The sequence below is a fragment of the Vicia villosa genome, unplaced genomic scaffold, assembly GCF_029867415.1.
Source record: "Vicia villosa cultivar HV-30 ecotype Madison, WI unplaced genomic scaffold, Vvil1.0 ctg.000146F_1_1, whole genome shotgun sequence".
In the NCBI taxonomy this organism is placed as follows: Eukaryota; Viridiplantae; Streptophyta; class Magnoliopsida; order Fabales; family Fabaceae; genus Vicia; species Vicia villosa.
In genome coordinates this window covers 293,126-319,589 of record NW_026705038.1, presented here as the reverse complement: position 1 = coordinate 319,589, position 26,464 = coordinate 293,126, and the positions used below count along the sequence as shown (strand labels likewise).

At 34.6% G+C, this 26,464-nt stretch overlaps 1 protein-coding gene across 1 annotated transcript; it reads right to left on the bottom strand.

Moving 5' to 3' along the window:
* Positions 1-17,296: 17,296 nt before the first annotated feature.
* LOC131624650 (glyceraldehyde-3-phosphate dehydrogenase GAPCP1, chloroplastic-like) lies at positions 17,297-23,232 on the bottom strand. Its single transcript, XM_058895588.1, has 14 exons — positions 23,019-23,232; positions 21,867-21,961; positions 21,681-21,748; positions 21,554-21,592; positions 20,717-20,817; positions 19,781-19,893; positions 19,549-19,648; positions 19,296-19,442; positions 18,821-18,881; positions 18,593-18,690; positions 18,369-18,511; positions 18,180-18,263; positions 17,770-17,859; positions 17,297-17,590 (listed from the first exon to the last, which is right to left on the bottom strand). The coding sequence occupies exons 1-14, from the start codon at positions 23,082-23,084 to the stop codon at positions 17,536-17,538; spliced, it is 1,260 nt and encodes a 419-aa protein (XP_058751571.1). The 5' UTR covers positions 23,085-23,232; the 3' UTR covers positions 17,297-17,535.
* Positions 23,233-26,464: the final 3,232 nt, after the last annotated feature.

The window sequence follows — 26,464 nt, the reverse complement described above, 5'->3', positions numbered from 1 at the left end:
ATTATGACGGCCCCTACGTGGTCAAGAGAGCTTTCTCAGGAGGAGCCTTAATACTCACGACTATGGATGGAGAAGAATTCACCCGTCCTGTGAACGTCGACGCAGTCAAGAAATACTTCGCCTAAATAAACAAAAGAACAGCTCGCTAAGTTGAAAACTCGCAAAGAGCGACTTAGGCAAAAAAGAGCGTCTCGGTGAATCGAAAACCCGAAAGGGCGATTCAGGAAAAAGTTAGAGACATAAAAATAAAATATATAATCAATCCCGGTAGACTTAAAACCTGAAAGGGGTAGTTTACGCAAAAGTTAGGGATATATGGCAAGTAACTGTGTTCAGGACAAAACTTGATTATTCAAAATCCATAGCGGAGTGTTCATCAGCAGTAGGTCATCTTCTACGAAGCACGGATACAGCGCAACTTGGAGTGAAAGGGAAAGATAACGGTCGTCACGTTTCATCGTAGCCCTTTTCCCGAAAAATTACCAATTTCCAACTTTGTAAATACTCCATGGAATCAAGCATTTGGCTGATTACCATTCCATATATATAATAATTTGAGCCTTGTGCTTTTCTTTGCAATCTAGTCTTTTTCAGTTTCTTGAAATGCATTTTAAGTTTAAACAGTCATTTTCTTGAAACAAATGTTTTCATAAAATAAAATGAATTTACTTGCAAAAATAAAGGTGAAATTTCTTTCTAAGGTTTACAAACAATAGGGAGAATGCAAACAGTTGCTCCGAGAACGGTTGAGACTCCGGGAACCAAGATTTCCCCATGTGGTCGCTTTGCGAACATCTCCCGATGACGGATCTTTACTTCAATTCATACTTCTCACTTCGGACAGCGGACAACTGATAATCAGATATCCCTAACAGAGTTCGAACTACAAGAAGAGGACATCTTCTACTCCACAGGAATTTCAAGTCGCAGCATAGGATTTTACATCCGCGACAATTCTATTCACATTCACTTTGCATTTTATTTGTCATCATATTCATGCATACATTACAATTGCATAGTCAAGTCAGGCTTTGATCATGTGAATGCCTAAGTCATTAAGGCATGAACTCAAGTTTCCCACGCAAGTTCCGGAGAAACTTTTTCCTTCGAGAATAACAGTTCATACACAAGGATCTCCCCAAGCAAGTCAACAGATGGCAGTCTCCATCAAAGAGATAGTTTGTTCACTTTTGGAATTCCTCAGCCGAGATTCCCCTGCAAAGCGACACTCGATAATCTTATTCGAATAAGATAGTCTATTTCGCATTCCCCAGCGGAGTCAATGAACGATAGTCTTCATCCAGAGGATAGTTCATAATTCCCGGCGGAGTCAGTAATTGGGTCTACAAATGGCAGTCTCTCCCAGTAGAAGACAGTTTGTTCCCCAGCAGTCAGCAAATGGCAGTCTCTTTCAGCAGAAGACAGTTTGCTCACTTTCTCACAGCAGGGTCTACAAATGGCAGTCTCTCCCAGAAGAAGACAGTTTGTTTCCCCAGCAGTTAGCAAATGGCAGTCTCTTTCAGCAGAAGACAGTTTGCTCACTTTCTCCAGCAGGGTCGACAAATGGCAGTCTCTCCCAGTAGAAGACAGTTTGTTTCCCCAGCAGTCAGCAAATGGCAGTTTCTTTCAGCAGAAGACAGTTTGCTCACTTTCTCACAGCAGGGTCTACAAATGGCAGTCTTTCCCAGTAAAAGACAGTTTGTTCCCCTAAGCGATTGGCAAATGGCAGTCTTTTCCCAAGAAAAGACAGTTTGTCTGTTAAACACTTAAAGAGATCGACAAATGGCAGTTTCTTCAAACAGTTTGTCTGTTTCTGGGATGTTTAGTTCCCCACAGAGTCAATGAATGGCAGTTTTCCTCTTAGGAAAACAGTTTGTTGATTCCCCAGGCACCAGTCGACGAATGGTAGTTTTCACCCCGAAAATAGTTCGTCCGCCTTCCAACAAAAGTCATTAGCCCCTCAAAAGAGCGCGGGCCCATGTGACAATCTTTCAAAGACGTCAAGTCAAAAGGGAAGATGGTGAAGTTTCTCTACAGCCGTTGAATGGCATCTTATCTCCAAGCGATGGTAAGAAGTTTGACGAGGAAACAAACCTTTGAAGTTTCTTTACTACCGTCAAATGGCATCTTACCTCCGAGCGATGATAAGAAGTTTGACGAGGAAACAAACCTTTGGAGATTTTCTCTTTATCTGAGATATCGTCCAAACACAACTAAGACTAGTTTCGAGATATGGACATCCGAAACGAGAGGAGGTTGTCTACCTTTTCTGAGTATCAACACTTAGTTAAAGAAGATGGATCGCGCATCCTACGCTGCCATTCATTCACCAGAACCCACATCAAATATTTCTACAGGAGTTTATCTCCTCATCCCCCGCTGAATGCGACAACGGGATCAAGTCATGCAAAGATTTTATCAATCACAACATCTCAGGAGCGCCCAAAATTCGGGCATTCTTTGATATTTAAGTCTCTTTTATGCAGGAGAGATCGAGATATCAATCTCTCTCCCCCTCCAGATAAAAGAAACTTAAATAGGGGCATCTGTCATACCCTAATTTTTGACCCCCCTGAGATGACATATCTTCAGGATTTTCATCAGGACAAGACAGGTACTCAGAGCAGTGATTTCTCCATCTGGTACCTAATCGAGGATGCTCAAAGACAAGAAAGCTCAGGCAAAGGACCAATCAATACAAGGATTAGTCTCTAATACAATCATGGGGCTCAAGAACTTCATTTTTCTCATCTATGATTGATTAAGACATCCAGTCATCTGAGCACAGGTTCACTCAGGTCACCAGACTAGGGTTTTGAGCCTATCAAGGACTGAAATCAGGGATCACATTTGGGAAACCCTAAAAAGCCTCAGAGGGTCATTCAAAGACATCAATCATCTTCAAATACCTCATATGACAAGATCTACTGGGCATCACACTTCAATTCAAAATCTACAGTCATTATTTTCACATGGTCGACAAATTAGGGTTTTGACCTAATTCACCAAGATGGTTGACTTTTAATCAGGGCATGAATCCAAAACTCAAGACATGATTCAAGAATCTCTACTACCTCAATATAATCCATTTATATCATTCATTTGAGGAGAAGATCTTGTTTCTACACAAAAGCCCAAAAATTCACTTTTGTCAGGAAAAGTCAACTGTGAAGGACCATCTTTGACTTTTAAGGTTTTTGGTCAAAAAATGGCTTTCAAAGATCAATATCATCAAAATATGGATATCAAAGTCATTTGGCCAAAGAAATTCAAAGAAATTCATCAAGGAGCAAAAAGTCGGGAATTAGGGTTTTTGAAGGCATGGTGAGATCTCAAAATTTCACCTACACAACTCAAAAAACTTCCAACATGAAAGTTGTAGATCTTGCAAAATGAAACAACATCTTACAAAGGAACTTTTTCCAAAAGATCAATCATTTTTGAAGTTTTGAAAATTTTAAGGTTTAGGTCATAAACACTTAGAAATTTTTCTAAGTGTTTTAACCTAGTTTTCATCCAACTTTGGGCTCATTTTTCACAAATTTCCCAAATGATTCTGAAGAAGACATAAACTAATGATTTGAAGTAGATGTTTAGGGCTTTCCAAATTGTGTTCAACCTTCTCAAAATTCAATTTGAGCTAGGAGTTATGCTTGTTCAAAGTTGGCCTCATAAAGTAAAATTATAGGTCATGCATCATTTTGGAACTTTGAAGTTTTGTGCACATGACCTCAAATACTGATGCTACATGACCCATAATACATCTGCAAACATGCCATGCATCCATTTTCACCATGCCATAAGAATTGAAGAAGATTCTAAAAACAAGAACATGTGATTATGTAATGATTACATTTGTGAATTTATGGCAAATTGATGAATCATCCAAGGAATCTTCTCACCAACCAATTAGAGCTCATTTCTGGCTCAGAATTGTCCCCTAAGATCAAACAAAATCGAGGGCTAGGGGATTGGTCAAATGGAATCAAAATTCTCATCATTGCATAAGAGATATTTGCAAACTTTCTTCATGGCTAAGAAACCAAAATGACTTCATTAAGCAAGCTCTCCACAGCCAATTGATCTGCATTCATTTGCTTATAAATAGGAGGCCATACTTCAGTAGAAAAACACACCAAAGCAACAGAATTCTTGCTTTCTCTCTTCTTTCTCCATACTTAAGGTTTTCAAAGGTTCTTTGGCAAGAAGACTCGGATTCTTCAAACCAAAGCTCTTCCTTTGGAATTAAGTATTCAAACACATTAGGGGAGTCATTTAGAGGTGATCCAAACCCCTGAAACACTTCTGGAAGTGAGGAATCATCATCTTCATCACTCACTTGGAGCTGTTGTAGTTGGGGTCGAGCAAGAGGTTCTGGGCACTTTCAGTCCAAGCTAAGCATCTCAACACCTTCAAGGAGGATCACTGAAGCTATCTGGATCATTACAACAGCTCTGCAACACACTTTGATCAGAGCCCGATCTTCATTTTTCAGGTAAGTTTCCAAAGCTTCAAACTCTATGATTCACGCATGATAAATTTAAAATGAAGTTACCAGTTGGTTTCTGCACCTTCATAGATCATTAGCCCTCAATCAATTGCATCAAAGCATACATATATAGCATTTCATGTTTAATTTCAGTTTTAGGGTTCTTAGTGTTCATGCTTGCGAATTTTATGTTACACTTAGAATAAATGAAATTAAAGGACACCATCATAATCCTCGTCCAAAAACGAGCAAAATCCATGTTTACATCTTTAAGTTTGGTTGAGAAACGAAGGAGATAGCAAATTCAAAAAATCAGAAGTTGAAGGTTGAAGATGAAGCTGGTGGCGCCATTTTTCAAATTTCCTGGGTTGTAGCTTATTTTATTTTGAATGGTATGCGTTTTATTAACGACTAAACAACTTGTCCTAGTGGCCACACATGCGCCCTTAGTATCATCATGCCACAAGTCTGGGGTTCGAATCCCCCTCGCCCGAGACTTTTTGATTCTTTTATTTTTCAAAGATTTACAACTTGTTTTGAAATATGACCAATTGAAGGCAAGTCACTAACACCAAGCGCGCGTTGGCGCAGTGGTGTTATTTTGAGTTGTTGGCTTCAAGGGCGCGGGTTCAAACCATGGTGAGGCCAAAACATTTTTTTTATCACTTATTTCCTTCAATTTTCTCACAACTTCATATAATTAATTAACCTATCAAATTAATTTATTTTCACTTCATTTTTCACACACTTGCTATTTAATATATCTATTTTGTGAATAAACAAAAAAATCATAAAAATATTATTTATTTCATGTATTTTTATTAGGTTTAAAATAGTGTGTTTTAAGTGTTTTCTTAAATACTTTAAATATATATATATTCATTTTGTTTTAATCTAATCATTTTGTAAATAAATTTATGATAAAACCCTAATTACTTAGGTCTTAATTAGGCATAGATCTCCATCTTTACCTTAATTAAGTTGACTTTTGTCAAAATTCAAAACTGTTCAAATCTCCGATTTAACCAGGTGATTAAGGTTTTCAAACAACAAAATCTTATATCATTTCAAATCATTTTCAAATTGCTTTTACACCAGTACTGTAAAGTACTGGGCCTCTAATAGAGTGTAAGTCCCAAAAACCTTCTCTTCTTAGCTTGTTTTCAAAACTGTATTTTCAAAATCTCCTTTCTGTTTTCAAAACATTCTTCTGGTATTTGAAGGGCATTATTCCCGGTGAAACTCTTCAGATACCTATGTGACCTTAGTCCATCTTCACTTCTTCTGTTTTCAAAAATCATTAACTGTTTATCATAAGTACATTCAACTGTTATCCACAAAAATACTGTTGAGGCTCTGTACATACTTCTTCAAAGGCCTCCACTCCATCCAGGTTAGGCTTTACAAGCTTTCAATTTACAGTCTTTATTTAAATTACTGTCAAATATAAACTGTGCATATATTAGTTTAGAACTGCGTTTGAGTATAAACCTTAGGACAGTCAAACTATATATATATTATAGGAATATGACCTAGGATTGAGAATGTCTTCCCGGTGAAGGCTCTTTCCTAATTAGAGATCTGTAGTCCAAACCACCAAGATGAATTATTCCCGGTGAAACATCTTGGCAAAAACCTTAGAATCCAAATAATAGGACACATCCACCCAAAGAGGAATTATTCCCGGTGAAACCTCTTACCCATTTGCTTAGAGCCAAAATAAGTTCAAAACTACATAGCTTCCTCTTGTGCTATAACAAGGACCCTCGATTAGCCTCCTCTTGGGCTTTGTACAAGGACCCACAGGCTTCTTAAAAGCATTTCCAGCTTCCTCTTGAGCTTGTATACAAGGACCCATCAGGTTTCTTATAAACATAGGAACAGGTCTTTAGTCACCTATTAGCCTACCCTGGTGAGTTTCTTCCAATTTAAACCAGACTTTAAACAAGCTAAGTTTGTCTCAATTTTACATTGAGTAAACCTTTTGGAATGAGAGACATGGACAGTCTCTGTCACCCTTATCTTCATCAATCTTCCTCAGTAGAGTCTAGGATCCATGTTTTGGTCATCCTCAGCATTGAGTCAGCCTTCATCTTGGGCTTTAAACAAGAAGTCTCCCCTAGATAATCTTTCTGCCAATCTTTTCATCTTTAATAATTAATGGAGTGCTACCCAAATCATTCATTTCAATAAAAATCCCTGGAAAGGGTTAGCTTCCACACATTCCTTCATTTCAATAAAAACCCCTGGAAAGGGTTAGCCTCCAAAAATCAGTTAATAAATAAAATAAAGGTTCATTTCTCTTAGGAGATAATTTCCCCAAAAGAGTCAAAACCCCTGGAAAGGGTCAGCCTCCAAAACAAACAAAAAAACATGATAAAGTCAATCTTTCACAAACAATTCTACCAGCTGAGTCAAAATCCCTGGAAAGGGTTAGCTTCCAAAGAAAAACAGTCTTTTTAATCTCCAGTAGAGTCAAAACCAACAAAAACAGTTAGCCTCAACCTTGGGCTTCATACAAGGCGTCTAAACAATAAAACTCCCCCGTCAAGAGTCAGCCACAACCTTGGGCTTTGTACAAGGCAGATAAATCATATTTTCATGTGTCAAAGATTCCTAACACCTAGGATCTTTCCCCATAGAGTCATCCATACTCAATTCATAAAAAAAAGAGTCCGCCACAACCTTGGGCTTTGTACAAGGCAGAAAATAATGTTTTCCCTAACTAGAGTCATAGTATAAAAAACCCAATTTTCTCAGCAGTCAGCCACAACCTTGGGCTTTGTACAAGGCACACAAATAGAGTCTCCCTAAGTAGAGTCAGCCTCAATTCTGGGCTTTGTACAGAACACCAAATAAAATCCATCAAATAGACTTTCCCTAAACAGAGTCAGCCTCAATTCTGGGCTTTGTACAGAACACAAAAAATACCCTGTAATTAACCCCCAGTGGAGCCATCTCCCAGAGTCAATAATCATTAATAAATCAATCAAAAAGCCTCAAGCTTGGGCCTCATACAAGCCAGCTAAAGTCAAATCTTTTATACAGTAGATAGACATAGCTTATCTCTATAGAGAGATATTTTTACTACTCTACCACATTCAAACAAACAAACATTACATTTCAATTTCAATTTCAAACAAGTCTCCCATTTAGGATTTTGAAAGGCATGAGCTGGCAGTAAAACCCAGACATGTGCAAACTTTCCCTAATTTGGACGAGCATCTTTCTTTCATTTAAGAGGCATCTGACTGGCATACTTGCACACACACAAGTAAGGTCCCCCTCTTGAATGAAATGAATTCAGTTATTCTGTCACTCCTTTACAATGTTTGTGGTAGAATAGTACAAATACCTCTCTGTAGAGATGATTTCATGTCTCTTTACTGTAAACAGAGATTTTATTTCAAGCTTCAACCTTGAGCTTCAAGCAAGGCACCAAAAACATTAATTTCCCTAGTTAGTTCCCCGAACTACATTAAGCTCTGACTTCCACTAGGGATATGTAGGCATGAGGTTCACAAGGAATCTCAGCGAGCTAATAAAATACCAAAAATAGCCAGTCTGTCTGTCTGTCTGTCTTTTCAAATCAAATCAATTCTTTCTCCTAACACAAAGGAGAAACTTTCCCAATCATTAGCAATAAGCACAAACACAAATGACACAGAGAAGGTTCCTGTAGAGTACTACAGATATGTAGGGTGTTTAAACACTTCCCTATGTATAACCGACCCCCCGGACTCCAGAATTTCTAGTCTAGGTGAAATCCCCACACTTAGCAAACTCCTAGGGTTTAGTTGAGATCTTTTTTCCCCTTTCCTACTCGTAGGACAAATAAGAAAGTTCGTGTGATATCGTAGGAAGAACTGAAACAAAATTCATCCCACCACGGGCGCATTCTCCTTCCAAATTTCGCGTGAAGGGTCTAGCGTGCCGTCCTCCCAAGTGAAACGGGGAGGTAAAGAAAACGACACCACAATTATATTGCATCAAAACCACACAATTGAACGTAAAACTTCAAAATCCCAAAACCTAGAACATATGAAATTGAGAGAACTAATCTACTTAATCAATCCTATCATTCATGAAATCATAAAAGATGATAATTGGAGAGTCCCCCCTTACAGTGGCGGATCCAGAATATTTTTATAGTGGGGGCAAGAAAATATTTTATATATTTGATTAAAGAATTTTTTATGATTTTTAAAAATACAGGAAAAAATTATATAAATTATATTATTTTATTGCGAATAACATTATCAAATATATTAGTTTTCATATTATTTTATGATTTTTTTTTCATTGTCAACAACACCTACTATATATATATATATATATATATATATATATATATATATATATATATATATATATATATATATATATATATATATATATATATATATATATATATATATATATATAGGGAATGTATCAAGTAGGAGGGCTTTTAAATAAGAGATAAGAGGATTTAATGCTAACTATTGGATTAATCAAGAGAGAGAAATAATAATTACATTAATATTTTAATAAATAATTTAATTCTCTCTCTTGATTAATCCAATTATTAGCATTGAATCCTCTTATCTCTTATTTAAAAATTCCTCCTACTTGATACATCCCCTATATATATATATATATATATATATATATATATATATATATATATATATATATATATATATATATATATATATATATATATATATATATATATATATATAAATTGGATTAAAATAAAATTATTGAAGAAATAAAAAATTAAACTATAATTTTACACATTAAAAATCCAAATTTTAAATGTTAAAGTAAGACTAATAGAAAGTGAAAGGAGCAAATGCGTAAAAGTTAAGGAGAATAAGTGTAGAGGTTTTAATTAATAATTAAAGATACCAATAAACAAATTTAAGAAAGTCAAATTGAATAGAAAAAACTGAAAAGTTAAAATATTATTTTATTATAATTGAATAGGTGTAATTTAATGAATTTAATTAAATTTAATGGGGGCTAAATAAATAATAATATAATAGTGTGAACGAAATTGAAATTTTTTATGGGGGCTTGAGCCCCCATTCCAATATACATGGATCCGCCCCTGCCCCCTTACCTTTGCAAGTGTTCTTGGTTCTTCCTCTTCTTCCTTCAAAGCTCTCTTTCACGTACTGTTCTTCTCTTCTCTGACTCTTTTGATTTTCAATTTTCCAATTTTTCCTTCTTTTCTTATTTTATAAAATTAGAGTTAATAGTTAGTAAAGGCTTAAACAAATAGCACCTCCCTTCTACTAACTACACCACAAGCCCAATAACATTATTTTCTAAATTTCTCCAATAACTCAATAAAAGCCAAATAATTTCAATGATTAATTTAAATTATAATTAAATTAGTAAATTGAAAATATGGGATGTTACACCAAACCAATAAATGTTTGTGGGGAATTCCAAAATGGACTCAATATGGACATTTCAACGAGTATCTCACCCAAAAGCCAACGCTTTCATTAGCATAAGTGATTTATAGGGCATGATGCTACATAAAAGGTGAGGAGAACAACACTGAGAATAAGCGCAATATGTTAAAGAGTGTGTTCCTAACGCCGAGGGTTTGCACCACCGGAGGAAAAGTAACTATACCTCTCCCATCAAGGACAATACTGCATTCAAAAGAGTAGGCAAGATGGAAGAGAGCTTCACACCCCTGAAGACTCACCGTAAACAAATCTGACGAGAGGTCCTTCACTTGCACAACATCCCTACACCTCCAACCCTAAAAGCGGATGTGATGGGTCATGAACCAGGTAGGTTGTGCAAGTTCCATTATAATCAAAGGGCGCCATATTGGAGAGTGTTAACAACTTAAGATAGAGATCGAGAGACTGCCTAAGGAGAGGCACCTTAAGAAGTTTGTCAAGGGATATTCTTCTTGTAACACCCTTCTAACCCAAACATATTTTGCATCTATTTTACGAAAATAAAAATTTAATTAAAGTCACAAGGGTGTCACATATTCATATAACATCTTATAATAAACAGTCCTGCTCCGTAACACGGGTTGCAAAAACTAATAAATCTGATAGTTCTTTACCATCAACATATAGTACTTCACATATCGCAGCGGAATTCATAGTTCAAAATACCTTTATTAAAATAAATACTTCATAAGACTTCATCACACTTTATCATCCATGAAATCATACTTCAAAAATAGTTTAAGTACCACAAACGGTAATTCAAAGATCTTCGAATAAAAAAAGAACATAATAGTTCCAAAACAAACGATCCCAAACCAATGTTATACATCAGAGCAAGACCCACTAGACTCAATAGAAACTAAACAAGCGCACTCTGAAGCTACCTCCTAAGCTTCTTGCACTAATTTTGATCACCTGCAAGTTACCCACGTTTGGAGGCAACATCTTCAAGCAGAAAGAGTGAGTAAATCGCAACCATTATAAAAAGCATAAGTAATAGATATAGTAGTCATGGAATATGAACAACAACAACATCATGGCATCATTCACTACATCTATAGCATAACGGTAATCACTAATCCTTCACATAAAAGCACCACAAATCAAGAATTCATCAAACATATCACTTAATTCACATATCGTGCAATGCCACAAATAATGAAATGCAACTTAATAACACTCATGCATGTGATACCGAAACATCACTGATGACTTAGTCATCGTCACCTCCAAAGATCCTCACCAATAAGATCGATTCCCGCTTGGAACCGGAGCACATCATAATTTTTGCACTTAATACAGACTATGGGATTAAGGCCATCACTGGACCAAATGTCATACAAAACTTCATTAGATTCATCATCCTGCAAAGCATCATTGGACGATCATCCTACAAATTCTATGAATGCATGATGTGAAACAACACACAAAGATACAACCACGGTTAGTCAAAACGCATCATCGTTCATCATGTTCATCTTACCTCATCACAAGCTTCATAATACGCACATCATAACGTCAAAAACATACATCAATTCACAACAAAGCATAGTTAACTCTATTCAAGATAGAAACCAAGCTTTTTAGTATATAATCACTAAGTATCATCATCTCATCATAGTATAATTCCTATAAATCTGAGTCATATGGTTCATTTTATTTTACTAAGTTATAGATTATTACTCTAGCTTCGCAACACTTTGAACGGCACGTAAATCGGAGTCTTAAAACTTAAGTTATGAATTTTACATTCAGGCAACATTCGCCCGGGGAGGGGGTATATTCGCCCGGCGAGTGAAGCCATTAGCCTCTGCCTCCACTCGCCTCTTCTTTCGCTTGACGCATCTTGAGAGAGCTCGTTCGCCCGACGAACAGGACGATTCACCCGGCGAATCTGTGCAAACAGAGTTTTCCTGTTGCGATTTCCTGCATAAAACAGACTCAAACCCTTGCGATCTCCCGCACACTATGGGTCCTATAACATCATCTAATCACCAACTTTCTTCATATAAAAACAATCCGACATATACTACACTGTGGGTATAATTCTATTGTAAATTGATACCTCTAGTTCACCAAAATTTCATCACATCTCCATCTATTCTTCATAAACCAAAAACCCCAAACCAATCTCACAATTATCTAAAACTTAAGCCAAATATAATAATCAGGATAGACTCTCTTTACCTTAAAATTATTGTTCTCTATTGGTTCTTCTTCGGGTTCTTTTTCTCTTCCACTATGCCCTAGCCTTGTTCCTCTCTCTGCCTCTTCTCCAAATGTGATTTCACATAATGAATCGTTCTAAGTCCCAACTTATCCTTTTATCAAATTTAACTCTTGGACCCCTAATATGTCTTTTCTCTTTTTGTGCTCAGTTAGCCCCTTGAACTGACCATTTTGCCCTTATATTTTATCTTTTTGTCCTCTAACACTCATATTACTCTACTTTCCTATTAAATTAATCCTAACTAATTATTCTAACTATTCTAAAATACTCTTAATTCTCAAAAATTCTCCTAACACATGAACATCGCATAAATCACCAAAGCTTCACATATCATCGTCAAAACATCAAAGACTTCATAAGGACTCACATGTTCACACTAAAGTAATTTAAATAACTAATTAAATAATTACTCTAGATTTTCGGGGTGTTACACTTCCCATGAATTAAAAAAATCTGGATCTAGCAAGCTAGACGAATCAATGCTATTGTAGGAGAATTCACCGAGGTGGATAAACTAGATTCGTCCATAGAATATACGTTCGCCAAATTCTAAATATAGAAGAACTCATCAATATTGAAGGAAAAGGTGAGTTAAAGGCTCCAGAAGTCACGATCGCCTACTCTAAGAAGGTGGTAATTGCATCCACCCTCGCAATGATGACCTCATGATCATTACCGCTAGATGTGGTGAATGGTATATCAAAAGAGTTCTCATAGACCAAGGAATTTTTGCAAATATTCTATATTGGATGCATTTGAAAGACTTTGTCTCAACCGAGAGGATCTAAAATCCTTCAAGGGCTAGCTAGTTGGATTCTCAAAGGAGTGGGTGCAAGTGAAAGGCTACATCTCGCTAAAGACCATCTTTGGAGAGTAGGATCAAGCCAAAGCAATTAAGGTCGGGTATTTGGTTATGAATGCTCCCTTTTCTTACAATATGATTATAGGGCAACCAACTTTAAATTAGTTAGGCACCGTCTTGTCCACTTTGTATGATTGGCATGATATGCATGCTCAATCTGCATGATACAACAATACCTACGCAAGACATCATGAGCATGATCTACCCTAGTATGCTCCTCCTCTAGTATCTCCTGATGAGATGGCCTATGTGAATCTCCTGGAGCATTCTTTACCATATAAGAATGTGACACCTATAAGAACCATCAGATGTAACCGTCAACATAGCTTAATTCGTTCTCAGGTATGGTACTTCGAGCCTCATCTAGTACCAGATGATTAACATAATTAACAAACATAGAATCCACATCCCTACGTTTCACACTAAGAGAAGCAGACACATAAGGGTCTCTGAGAACGAACTACATGTAACCGGACTAACGCATGACACGCTCAAGCAAATGAGGAGGCTTCAAACGTGACCCGGAAGCCAACCATTGCGAGTATATGACAATGTCATCAAAGGGAATCATCTCACGCTGATCGAAGTACGTATGAAAGTGTATATTCTTTAAGACCAAGCAGCCAATATACACTATGAACGACTCAGTCGCCTGGTTTCCTCTAAACAGGGCGAATGCAGAAGCACGTAGCTTATCTCAGTATAAGTCAGCTCAAGTGACCAACCAGAGATGCGTGGGAAGTGCTGTAAAATTCAAGCCTGAAAATAAGAAATATTACTTAGTCACGATTTTACAATAATTAACAAAATAGCACACAAGCAATAGAAGACCAGGAAATGTTACTATCAAAAGTGTGATGTTGTCTCTCGCCTACTTCGTGTTCCACATACAGCCTTCAAATAACTTAGAGTACAAGTAAACCAAACAAGCGGCCCCCAGTTGTACTCATGTATCTCCTCTAAGTACCGCAAGTACATGACATCCACACAAGTGGCACTCTTGTCCATAAAAAATGGCAGCGCCAATATGCTATCATAGCATACCCTTTATGTTGTCATACCTGCTCGTTATCACCGACAGCTTGTCGTGATCTCTCTATCTCATCAGTAAACACCTTCTGTAAATAGCTAAACCTAGAATGAACCCCACGGATGAAGTCAAGCTCCTTAATGGCACTCCCGGGGTCAATTCCTAGATATTCTACCATCAACTCTAGTGCCTCATCTTTTGTACTCTTCCCATGATCTAAAAATCTCCCCAGAACCAGAAGATGCAGCAGACACGCGACATCATTCAATGTGATAGACATCTCATCATGTAGTAGATGAAATGATGGCGCCTCTGTATGCCATCTCTCTACAAAAGCATTAATCATATTTTGGTTAATTGTAGTATAACCAGTCTTGCTCAAATCTCGCAACATTGATAGCTTCAAAACTTCTTGAAATCATGGCTCACTTAGCTCTTCCAGGCGAGTGATCTTCTGCATATGGTTGATGATTTTTAGCGGATCACGTTCCTGCATACATGGTTTAATAAGAATGATTCAAACAAAAAAAGTTAATAATAAAACAAATACATGTTTAAATTAATAATTCCAACTAAATTTTACTTATTTGTCCCAGATATGTTTAGCAACATGGTCCGTGTAAAGAGGCAGCAATGATAAGTTTGACGGGTCTCCTCCAAAATTCAGAGGTGTCGCAGGTGCAGTCTCATCCGCCTGGGCCTAGGATGTCTGTGATGCCTCAGGTGCCGCCTGAGACTATAATGCCTCAGGTGTCTTCGGTGTTTCCTGGGAGTGGGGTGCCTCTGGTGTCTCCTGGGCCTTTGATGCATCTCTTGCCTCAGGTACCTGAATTGGTGAACTTATGCATCTACGTGAATATGGGGGCCGGGAGGCATGAGCATGGGACCCTCGCCTGCTACGGAAGGACGAAGAAGAAGGCGAAGAAACATTAGCCTTGGAACTTGACGCCGCCTCTGCATCAACCTGTCTAGAGGTAGAAGGAGCCTGGGATGGTTGACTTTTTTTCCTTTGAACGGATGCATGATGTGCAACTCTGACGTGTTTCAATCTGGATTGTCTTTTAGGCATAATTCATGTAAATAGACAAGACAAACATTTCACCATTACTTCATTAAAAAAATTACAAAACAACAAACAGACTGCTTACAGAGATGAATCTCCAATTTCTGGGTAAACTTTGAAAAAATTCGGAGATACATCTCCGGAAATTCCTGCAACTCCAAGCACCGTCAATGGCGGAATGCAGACCCATAAAACATAAAAAAATAACTCATTGATCGTAAAAACAACATAACTAAATCATTCTTCAGTAGTTCTAAGCTATCAAACATTAAAATCTTTTGATTTCATAACCTAAAACTCAACTTCTACACAATTTTACATATTCAATAAACTTCAAAAAAAAAAACTTACAATTTGTCTCTTCAAGTTGGTTCTTCTTGTTCAATAGTGTTTGAATACTGATGTTTGATGAAGTTTGATGTTGTTTGATGAAGATTGAATGTGTTATAAGTGAGTTTCAGATAATGGGGGTTGGGGGTATTTTGTAGAAATGGAATTTGAAAGAGTAAGAGTAAATTAGGAAGGGGGAAGGGGCCCTGGCGCGTGTTTGAATGAATAGCGTCCGGAGATGCATCTACGTAAGTTTGTCAAGATAAATCTCCGGATTAATCTTGCTTGAAATTTGGTGTCCTAGCCAATAAATGTGCTGAAGTTTGGTGCGTCAAGAAATGCATCTATGCAAGGTTTACGGAGTTGTATCTCTGATAAATTATTTTTCCTGATTCACAGTCTTGTTCAACAATTTATTAAATTTTAGTGCGTCCAGAGATGTATCTCTGAATTCTAAAAGCATGAATATATTTTCACACGGTGTACTAGAAAAATATGGGTGCATTAAAAAATTGACTACATTTTTTCCGAAAAATTATTAATATATGTTTCTGTAAGTGCGCTTCAGTTTTGGATTCGTAGCACAACTTCAAATCTATCTTTTCTTTCCTTCCATGATAAAATCTATCTTTTCTTTCCTTCCATGATAAGGTTTTGCGTGAAAGATTTTAGTTCTCTTCAACCATGCCATTTTCAAAATCAACTATTGTTTCCGTCTTATTTTAGTCAACCAACAGGTCCTCGATGACACAAGAATATTAAAAATGCTGGTTTATATACTAGTATTTTTTTCAACTTTGGATTTGTGTTATTAACTCTATCAATTAGCACCACTAAGAACAACTAATAAGAGTGAGATCAACTAAGAAATCAAAACTACTAAAATTACTCTAATCAAAACTACTAAAGTTACACAGTAACAAGTTGCACGGTGATTGCCTCGTTAAAACTTTGTCTGCGTCAATTAGCACCATCACATATACATAATTTTAGTATTTTTTCTTTGTATTTTTGAAAATAAGCCAGTTTGTTTCAGCTTTAAAAAAATGAATTTTTTCTTTGTATTTTTGAAAATAAATTTTCTAAAACCGTTTTTCAAAATATTACAAATTTTTTTATATTCGTTTTTTCTAAAATGAAACACTTAATTTGACATCATATAACATAAATATACATAATTGAAAACTAAAATTTAGTTAAAATCATAATTTTTTTAAAAAGTTGTATTTCAAAAATAATTTTTATGAAAATCTATTTGAAATAACTTCAAAATTAAGTGATTTTTTGAAATTTTGATATCTAAATTTTTTTGTCATAAATAGATGAAATACCTAAAATCACATTTTAAGAATAACTATTCAAACAAAATTTTCATTTGAAGCTTTTATAAAAAGTTTCTTTGTAAAATTTTTTTTTACAAAATTTGGTAACACTAAAAATCATTTTTAAAAAAAGCCAAAACAAACGGGCCCATTAGCATGCTTATAAATAAGGAAAATGCTTAATGTTAAGAAAATATTAAAACAAGAAAGACAAGAATAAATCTCAACCATTCAATATCATAACCCCATGATTCCTATTAAAAAGAAAATTAAATTAAAAATAAATTTAAAACTATCCACTAAATTAATGACACATGTACATTCTTGTGTTTCTTATTCAAATGTTTTCGTACTAAATAGCATTCCTCTATAAATAATTAGGACTCATGATTTTTTTACTGGATTGTTCTTAAGTGGTGCTTTTCTACATATAACAAACAGTCTGCGTCAATGAACACATCTCACGCAAGCATTCTAAAAGATATTAAAATTACACGATATATGAAGATGAATTCAAAACAGGTAACAGGACAATGTCCTTTTTATTTTATTCTCAATGCATACGATGTGGTCATCTATTTCTTCCTCTGTTAGAGGGGTTCCAGATATGTCTGCAATCTTTTAAATATCAAAAATCAAAATCTGAGAACCTATGCAGCTACAAATTTTTAACCTAACTCAAGAAAATATCAGAATTGCAACACCAACAAGACACTACTCGATAAGAGTTGCTATTGGTATTTAATTGTGGGCTCCAACCAATGCCATGTGCCCTACAAGGTCCAATACTCGGTTGCTGCAATGGAAACAATTTTAAAAATGAGCAAAAAGTTCAGTTTGGAAAATTGCCCTATGTGCATGGCTTTAAATTGCAGTTGTGGGGAAAATGTGGGTGATGCAGTCGAAATTGTGACTTTAAAGATGTGTATGCACAAGCCTATGAAAAGTTTTAGTCATAGTTACATATACACATACCTATAACCCCACTCGTTGTCATACCATGAGACCAGCTTCACAAAGGACTTGCTAAGCCCAATCCCAGCCTTAGCATCAAAGATACTCGACCTGATAATTTGAAATACATTTAGATTAAAACGCTTACTTGGCAAACAAACATATCCCAACACAACAGAAAAAACTGCAATTAATAGGATTATAGAAGTGCGAGATACATAACGTTTAGTTTTTTATGAAAAAATCAAAATCTGGTTTGAGCATCTCACTTTTCAACAAAAATAATATAAATCTAATTCATTTGTAAATGAAACTCAAAATGTGCATAATACCAGATTTTGGCATGTATACTAGATAAAAGGCAGAAGAGCCTGTCCTCTTGAAGATGCTGATAGTGATATAAATTTGAAATACAGCAACATTTACTTTACCTTGAATCGCCAACAAAGTCATTAGAGACAACATCCTCATCTGTGTATCCAAGAATTCCCTTCAATTGTCCCTCTGAAGCACGCCTTCATTTTTTTCAATAACAAAGTAATAGAAAAAAAAATGATGGTTAGTACAAAACAACTCAACAGGAGAGGATATAAGCCGGAGCAGAAAAGCAAGAGACATACTTTATTGCTGCTTTAACATCTTCATAGGAAGCATTCTTTTGAAGCCGGCAGGTTAAGTCCACAACAGAAACATTAGGAGTAGGAACACGAAAGGCCATTCCAGTGAGTTTTCCATTTAGCTCAGGAAGAACTTTTCCAACAGCCTGGGATTTCACAAAATGCAAAACTAATTTAATAAACGTATATGGTAAGTATAGAAACTCCTAAGGACGTTCATCTCTTACTTTTGCAGCACCAGTTGAACTTGGAATTATATTTTGAGCTGCACCTCTTCCCCCTCTCCAATCCTTCATTGAAGGACCATCTACGGTCTTTTGTGTTGCTGAGAAAAGTAGAGGATAGTTAGATATTAACAATGTCACTTGTGAGTATGAAAAGTTATGGTTTATCCAAAAGAGAAAAAGAAAAAGGAAAAAAAAACAGAAGCTTTAACTGGCAAATGTGCAACAGACCTGTTGTGGCATGCACAGTTGTCATCAAACCCTCAATGATACCAAACTCCTCGTGAACCACCTAATGAATAGTTTATATAAGAATTAGATGTATGCAAAATTCTTATAAGGAAATAAGGAACAAATGAAGGGGTAGCATCGAGTTGACTAATTCTTGAGCTAAAGGCTTATGTTGATACAGAGAGATCAGAGCACTAATTCTATTAAGTTCACTTCTCTCAATGGTTTGATTTGTTTGTTAGTAGAGATATTACTAAAAAAACTTGATGATGAATCAATTGTGTATGAACTTCATGATCCTATTAGTTTTAATTTTAATACTTTACCACACTCCGCAAAAAAAAAAATTAAAATAAACAATTCTTGGATATATCTTGGAAGAAAATAATTAAAGATCAATATGAACTGTGGGAAAGTTGAAGAACGGAGAAAAAGTTACAGTCAACAAAGTTGGCATTCCATAATATGATCAAACCTTGGCAAGAGGAGCAAGACAATTCGTTGTACAGCTTGCATTAGAAACAATGTCCATGTTGGGCTTGTATGTCTTCTCGTTCACTCCTACCACAAACATTGGTGCATCAGCAGATGGAGCTGATATTATAATTTTCTTGGCACCAGCCTATAGTGGAAAAAGATAAAGCTTATATTAAGATTTGAAGGTGGCAAGAGTAAAGCAAGGGAGGAGATAGAAAACACTAAATGCACGGGTAAGTGAATATAGCAACCTTCAAATGTGATGAAGCTTTCTCTAATGTTGTAAAAACTCCTGAAGACTCTATGACATAGTCAGCACCAAAATCACCCCAAGGGATCTCTGCAGGATCTCTGAGAACAGGAAAAAATGTATACATGATTAACCAATTTTCTTATAGCTCTATAACCCTGCCAGAAATATTGTCAACCAGTAACATATACGTGTAAAATCAATTTCAATTATCAGATCTCAACTAAAGATACCTGTTGCTCACAACTTTAACCTGCTTCCCATTAATTTCCAAAGTAGTGTCATCCAAAACCTTAATAGTTCCCTTGAATGGTCCATGAGTAGAATCATACTTGAACATGTAAGCCTGAAAGATCAAAGATAAAACAATAAAGCAAAATGTACACACAAATATAACAAGAGTACCACAAAGAAAGAATAAAATATAGAAAATAACAACCTAGTACACTACCATAACTGAATTAAAAAATAATATAAAGAAAATTAAGAAACAACAGATGAATTCTTTAAAAAAGTTGGAGATGAAGTGAACAACAATACACGCCTATTTATTTTCATGTTTTAGAATATATATCCTCATGGCATGTACTGAGCTGAAATCTCAATGCAAAAAAAATGGTTAACACCCAAGCTTTAACCACCCTAAAATTAAACAAATTAAAACTAAAAAAAGAATCATAACCAGACAGATAATTGAATCTTTCTAAGGATTAGAGAAGGCTTCAGATGAAAAAATATATAATCAAAAACATCAAGTTTAGTAAAAATACAACACTAGAAAAGGTGAAAGGCATAAAACAGCATAGACTACAGCTGCAGAACATTCAAACTGAATCAGCATCAGCATCAGCATCATATATACAACACAAAACATGTTTCTGCCTATTGCCAACATGTCTAACGATCAGAGCAAAATTGTTTGAATATAAGTTTAAATCTAAAACAGTAACATGAGAATTATGTTATAGGAGTGTGGAAACTCGAAACAAAAGGGGAAAAAACAAAAAAGTAATTGAGACGTATGTATATATCTATTTACCATCATTACCACGTGAATATATACAAACACAAGCAAGTAGACATAGGTTTAACAGTCTTTAATCAGTACGGCAACCAAACTTCTAGCATATCTCATAAGCACAACCATTAATGTAATTGCATATGCATACCATATACTTAGCATCAATAAAAGGATCATTAATTGCAACAACATCAATATCATCCCGTGAAGTAGCTACACGTAACACCAACCTTCCAATTCTACCAAAACCTGCACATGGCATAAAAGATGTTTTTCTCAACACAAGTTGAAAGTTTCTAAGGATATATAATATATTCCATGCTTTGTAACAAAATTTACACCTGTTACATAACTACATTTATAAATGGCACCCTTTGACAGTTATTCAATGTTTGTGCACTGATTGGCATGTTCCTAAGACCAAATTAAAATATAACATGAAATATTAAGTTGTCTTTTAGTCATAACTTAAAACCTGTCTGCACTTTTTAGAAAACTAAATACAATTAAAGATGTGTTAAAAAAAACTAATAAGAACCAAGCAAGTTTTATTAAGAGGACAAATATTAAATAAAAAAAAGATTGTTTTACTGTTTTTATTTTTAAATGTTAAGAAAAACTTTAAAATAGAGTTGTAACACAGAATCACTTTTACGGTCCCAGGAATATAAACAAAAAACTTAAGCAGGTCACAATTTTACAAATCACAGCAGTTACATTGCAATAGTACAGCTAATCCAACAAGAGTACGTATGAACTCCACATCAAAAAACATCAGCTTTCAAGAGAAAATTTATCAATTCAAGATATGTATTTCAAAAGTAAAGTAACCATTACATCCTAAGACTTGAATGAAAACAGAGTTTGTAATCTTTCATGGTTTACAAGTGTTTGCACAAAATTGAAAGTGTCTAACAAAATTCAATTCGGCGAGTATATACAAGAATAAAGAAACCTATAAGAGAACTCATAACAAGAAAGTTACCATTTATTCCAACTCTTGTCTTCCCAGTGCTGCTTGATTCTAAACAGACAAGACCAACAACATGTAAGAATCATGAAATTGCATGTAAATCACCCTAATTCAGACGAAATAATTGTATTATACTGACTTTGTACAGGGAGAGGGATTTCCGTTGCTGTAGCCCTGATAGGCTGAATGCACCGGGCATTGCAGTTCCTGAGCGTTTTCAACAATACATCAGGAAATAATAATAAAATAACATATTATCAAAATAACAGAAACAAGCAATGGAGAGAAAATAAGGGCACTCATTAAAAATTCTGGGTAACTCAACTGTAAGACTAATGAATCACATGGAAATGAAGTTCCAAATACGCTGTTTTGCAACCTCATAGAATTTGAACCAACACTTGAAGCATTGTGAAGTACCTGAATCATACATAAAGACACATTAATAAAACTTTACATGCATAAAATAAAATTCTAACTGTACCAGCCCTGAAATGATGCTATATACGAAATCTATGAGTAATCTATTATATTTAAACTCTTCATATCAGTCAAGGATTTTCAACAGCAGAAAAACTTCCTCGGCGTCTTTCAGATAATCTATACGAACATCCCATCAAAAGTGGTTTCAAAAAGTAAGCTTAATTAACTTCATTAGACTGTGTAACATACACTTCTTTCAGTATTAGCATCCAAAAAATTATATTGTTTTTAATCCCCGAAACATAGGAAATAGTCTCTCCACAATACAAACTTCTGTTCTGATTTTTTTTTCTACAATGTAAGCTACATAGGTTCTGGATTAACATTACAATGATTAAAATAAAATTGATTTCATATCTACCACCTAATATCAATATGCTGCACGTATTATCCCAACCAATTCCAACCTGAATCACATATATCAATGTTTATGACATATTTGTAGGGACTAAAACTGGAAAATTACACATTACAGGATTAAAATTTTATTTAAACCAAAAGAAAATATTACAATGCTTTCTCCAGCTCTGTTTACTGAGTAACCAAACATAGATTTTCACTTCCTCAAACTAAACACAGGTTATCACCAAATCCAAAAGTAAGTTTATATTTCGAGAACTAATAAAAATAATAAGTAAAACATGAGAAAATGAATCAAAACAAGTCAAATCACAGCTCAAAGTTTTCTTTTGCTTTCCAATACAATAAAATGCAGGAAAAAATGAAGAACGTGTAAGAATGGAAAACTACAAAGTACGGACACTCCGAACACGACACTGATACGGTGAGATCGATAATAATTTTAAAAAATGAATAAATTAAATCACAAGTATTCGTGCTACAGAGATCAAAAAATGTGCTGTTATGTTATTCAGAGTAACCAAATCCAAAACTAAGCATAAATAACAATAGAGAATGAACTGAAACTCAACATGTTTTTCATGAAAATGTAAATAACGAAGAAAACGTGAGAATCTGCGGTGCATTAGGATACCTGAGAGCGATTGGAGGAGTAATGTGAAGAAACGATCGCGGATCTGAGAAGAGAAGAAGCGGCCATTGGAGAAGCAAAACCCTAGAAAACGAAGACTGTGAGTTCTTTGATTTTTGCACCAACGGCGATGAAGAAAAAATAAGAATGAATATAATATAATAATGGAAACAATCTTTTCTCGCTTTTATGAATTTTTGTAATTTTTCTCAGCGGAGCTTTTTATGAAACATGACAAAATTCGTTACTGTATTAGTTGAGAAGGGTGGTGATCCTCTACGGGTGACTCTACGCTTGTGACATTACTCCCTCCTTTTTACCATAAATGCGATTTTAACAAAAGAAAAAAATACCAATTAGGTATTTTTAAATAATTTCTTTAATTAAAATTTTGTACACTATTCTTATGGTATTATATTCACATATGAGATTGAAAACACGTCAATAATTAATAAATTTATTTAGTAAAAGTGCATTGTTTTTTTATAAAGACAAAAAGAAATATGTATAGACAATGTAAGAAAATTATGTAAAATATTTTAATGATGAGACTGATATTTAATATTTAATGCGTTGATTCTCTAAATCTCTTCCACTTTTTAATACAATAATCCTGACATAGAGAGCCTTATCTAGTTCTGTTAGAAGGCTTTTCATTTGTCACACCATAATAATCCTTATGGACAACTATTTTGAGTCGATCATAGGCCTAATGTGAAGAAAGTTCAATTATCATCCATAATAAATAAGTCAGCACGTGTGCAGTCTAAGATATGATTTTAATTACAATTCTTTTTACCATTCTTCATTTACTCATTGACTCGGGCGTTGGAGTGTTAATCTTGTAGGTATACCCTTGCACAATTACATTAGAGATCTAAACTACCACCGCATTAAGGATTTGCACCAATAATTTTAGCTCTTGAACGGAAAAATATCCAACCAAAAATCTATTTATACAACCTCGTTTGAATCATGATACTTGGCTTTGATACGTCCTTAAAGAAAAATATGTGGATGTGGCTTGATTCATCGTAAATGAGACGTACACTATTGTACCTTCAACTCAAAATTCAAGGTCACGTTTGAAGAGACTATTATCCTTTTCTACACTAATTATATGGATGTGTAATAGAGAAATTGTCATCATATCGTCACAAGTTCATATGTTTATCTCTTGATATATTTTTGGTAGTTATGTGGCTAAACTTTACAAAGTGTTGTGGAAGAAAAAATAGACATCTCAAGCCAATTTTTTTCAATCTTAATTAGAACCACCTACTTCACATGCATTGTTGGTCTTAACTATGCAAATTAAGATCCTCATTCAGGGCCATCTTTTCTAAATGATGCAATTGTTGACACCCAACATATGGACTTTTGTTTCCATGCATTACTCTATGTATAAGTTTCCAATGTAGATTTAGGATCCCATATCTAGAGAGTATCCTATATGCACTCGCAGCCTTACGAAGAGCATTTGACATGGCTTGCAAACATAACTTTTTGGTCGGGGAAACTAAACTTTGTTGCTATGGTGAACTCTATATAATCATCTGGTGTTAGTAATAATGATGGTTTACATTATGATGATGGCAGCGAAAGTAAATAAACCATGACATGGAAATATATAAAGAATGGAAGACGATGATTGAAATGGGATGGAAAGCTCATCTTTGACCGTGAAATTTTAAAAGTTTGCATTAATTTATTTCTTTTATTCTTGGTTATCTATTTACATATTAATGCTCGTATTTGACTTTTAAATATTTTATGTTTTGTTTGATAAATGGTGCATAGTCGTGTTTTGAGTTGTGAATATGTTTAAATGTAATCTTTACTATCGGATACACGAACTCGACTAATGTTATTTATATTAGACGATACAACTGACATGTTTCACATCCTTTAGTATACTAAAAGAAGTTAACCATTATGGTTAACCAATTACATCCAAGGATATATATAAACCATTTCATCATATGACCAACTTTGTGGAATCCACAAAGTCCTTAATGAACTTTACCCATGGCCTTAAAAGAATTTATTTTTCCTAAATACCTTGAGAGAGCACAATTAACCCTTATCTTTATAAGTTATCGCTTATCATCATGTTGTTTGTGTGCTCTTTTTACGGCAGGAAATGAGTCGAGTCGAACTCGCTTCAGCTCAGTTCGGCTCGACTCGTTAAGAATTGATTCAGCTCAAATATCGGTTCGAGTTTATCACGAATTTTTTCAGCTCAAACTCGACTCGGTAGAAGTTCACGAACAACTCAATTCAACTCGTTAGGTTCAACTCGCTTGCTTCACGAACTTAAAAGTCATTTTTTTAAGTTTATTTTTTATATATATTTGACATTTTAAATTAATATTTTTTAAAATAAAAAATATGAAAATAAAATAAAAGTTATAAAATTGGAATTTATACAATGTTGATTTTATTTGTATAATTATTTTCAGAAATATTTTGCTCACTTAAGAATATAAAATATCAATTAAAATCGTTGGATTAAAAGAAAATATAGGGGTAAGATTTAAAGCAAATCAAGTTGACTCATGAATCTAACGAGTCGAACTATGTATAAATCAAGTTCAGCTCATTTAGTTAATGAACTTAATTTTTAGCTCATATTAAGCTCATTTGGTTCATGAAACTAGTTCAACGACTGTCGAACTGAGTTCTGAAATATTTTCGAGTTGGTTCAGTTCATTGTCAACCCTAGCTATTTTATTTAACTTGAAGTTGTTTGATATAGATAGGCCCTTCAAGTAATTGACTAACTAACTAGTTAGTCTGAGCGTCAATCAACCATGCATTCTTATATGAGATATTCCTCGTGAATAAGGTTAAAATGTAAGACCATTGCATCTACCCTACTACCGAAAACACATATGACACGGTTGTGAAACACATATAATGACAATTATATGTATTTTGTTAGGTAACGTGTGATTGTAAGCATGATGTTTTCCACCACGGGCGTGTGACCATGGTGATAAATTAGGCAGCGTGTTATGTAATACAACGGCTATCTTAAACATCTGTTGTGATATATATATATATATATATATATATATATATATATATATATATATATATATATATATATATATATATATATATATATATATATATATATTTATAAAGGTCATGGGTTCGAACTCAACAACAACAATTTAATTAGAATAAAATCAACCTTTCACTACGATTATCAAAGATAATTATTATGGTATGTATACATGAGTTTATTAAAAAATATGTGGATTGTTTATTTCTCTTTATCCATCACTAAACATATATAACCATATTAAAACTAATGTAAAAGATAATAATTTGATAAATTAAATTATTCTAGAAAAACAACTTTATCGAACTACTGATAATATGCATTTTCTTCATAGAAACACAAAGTAGATTAACTTTAACTTCATTTTGAGACAAGTAGA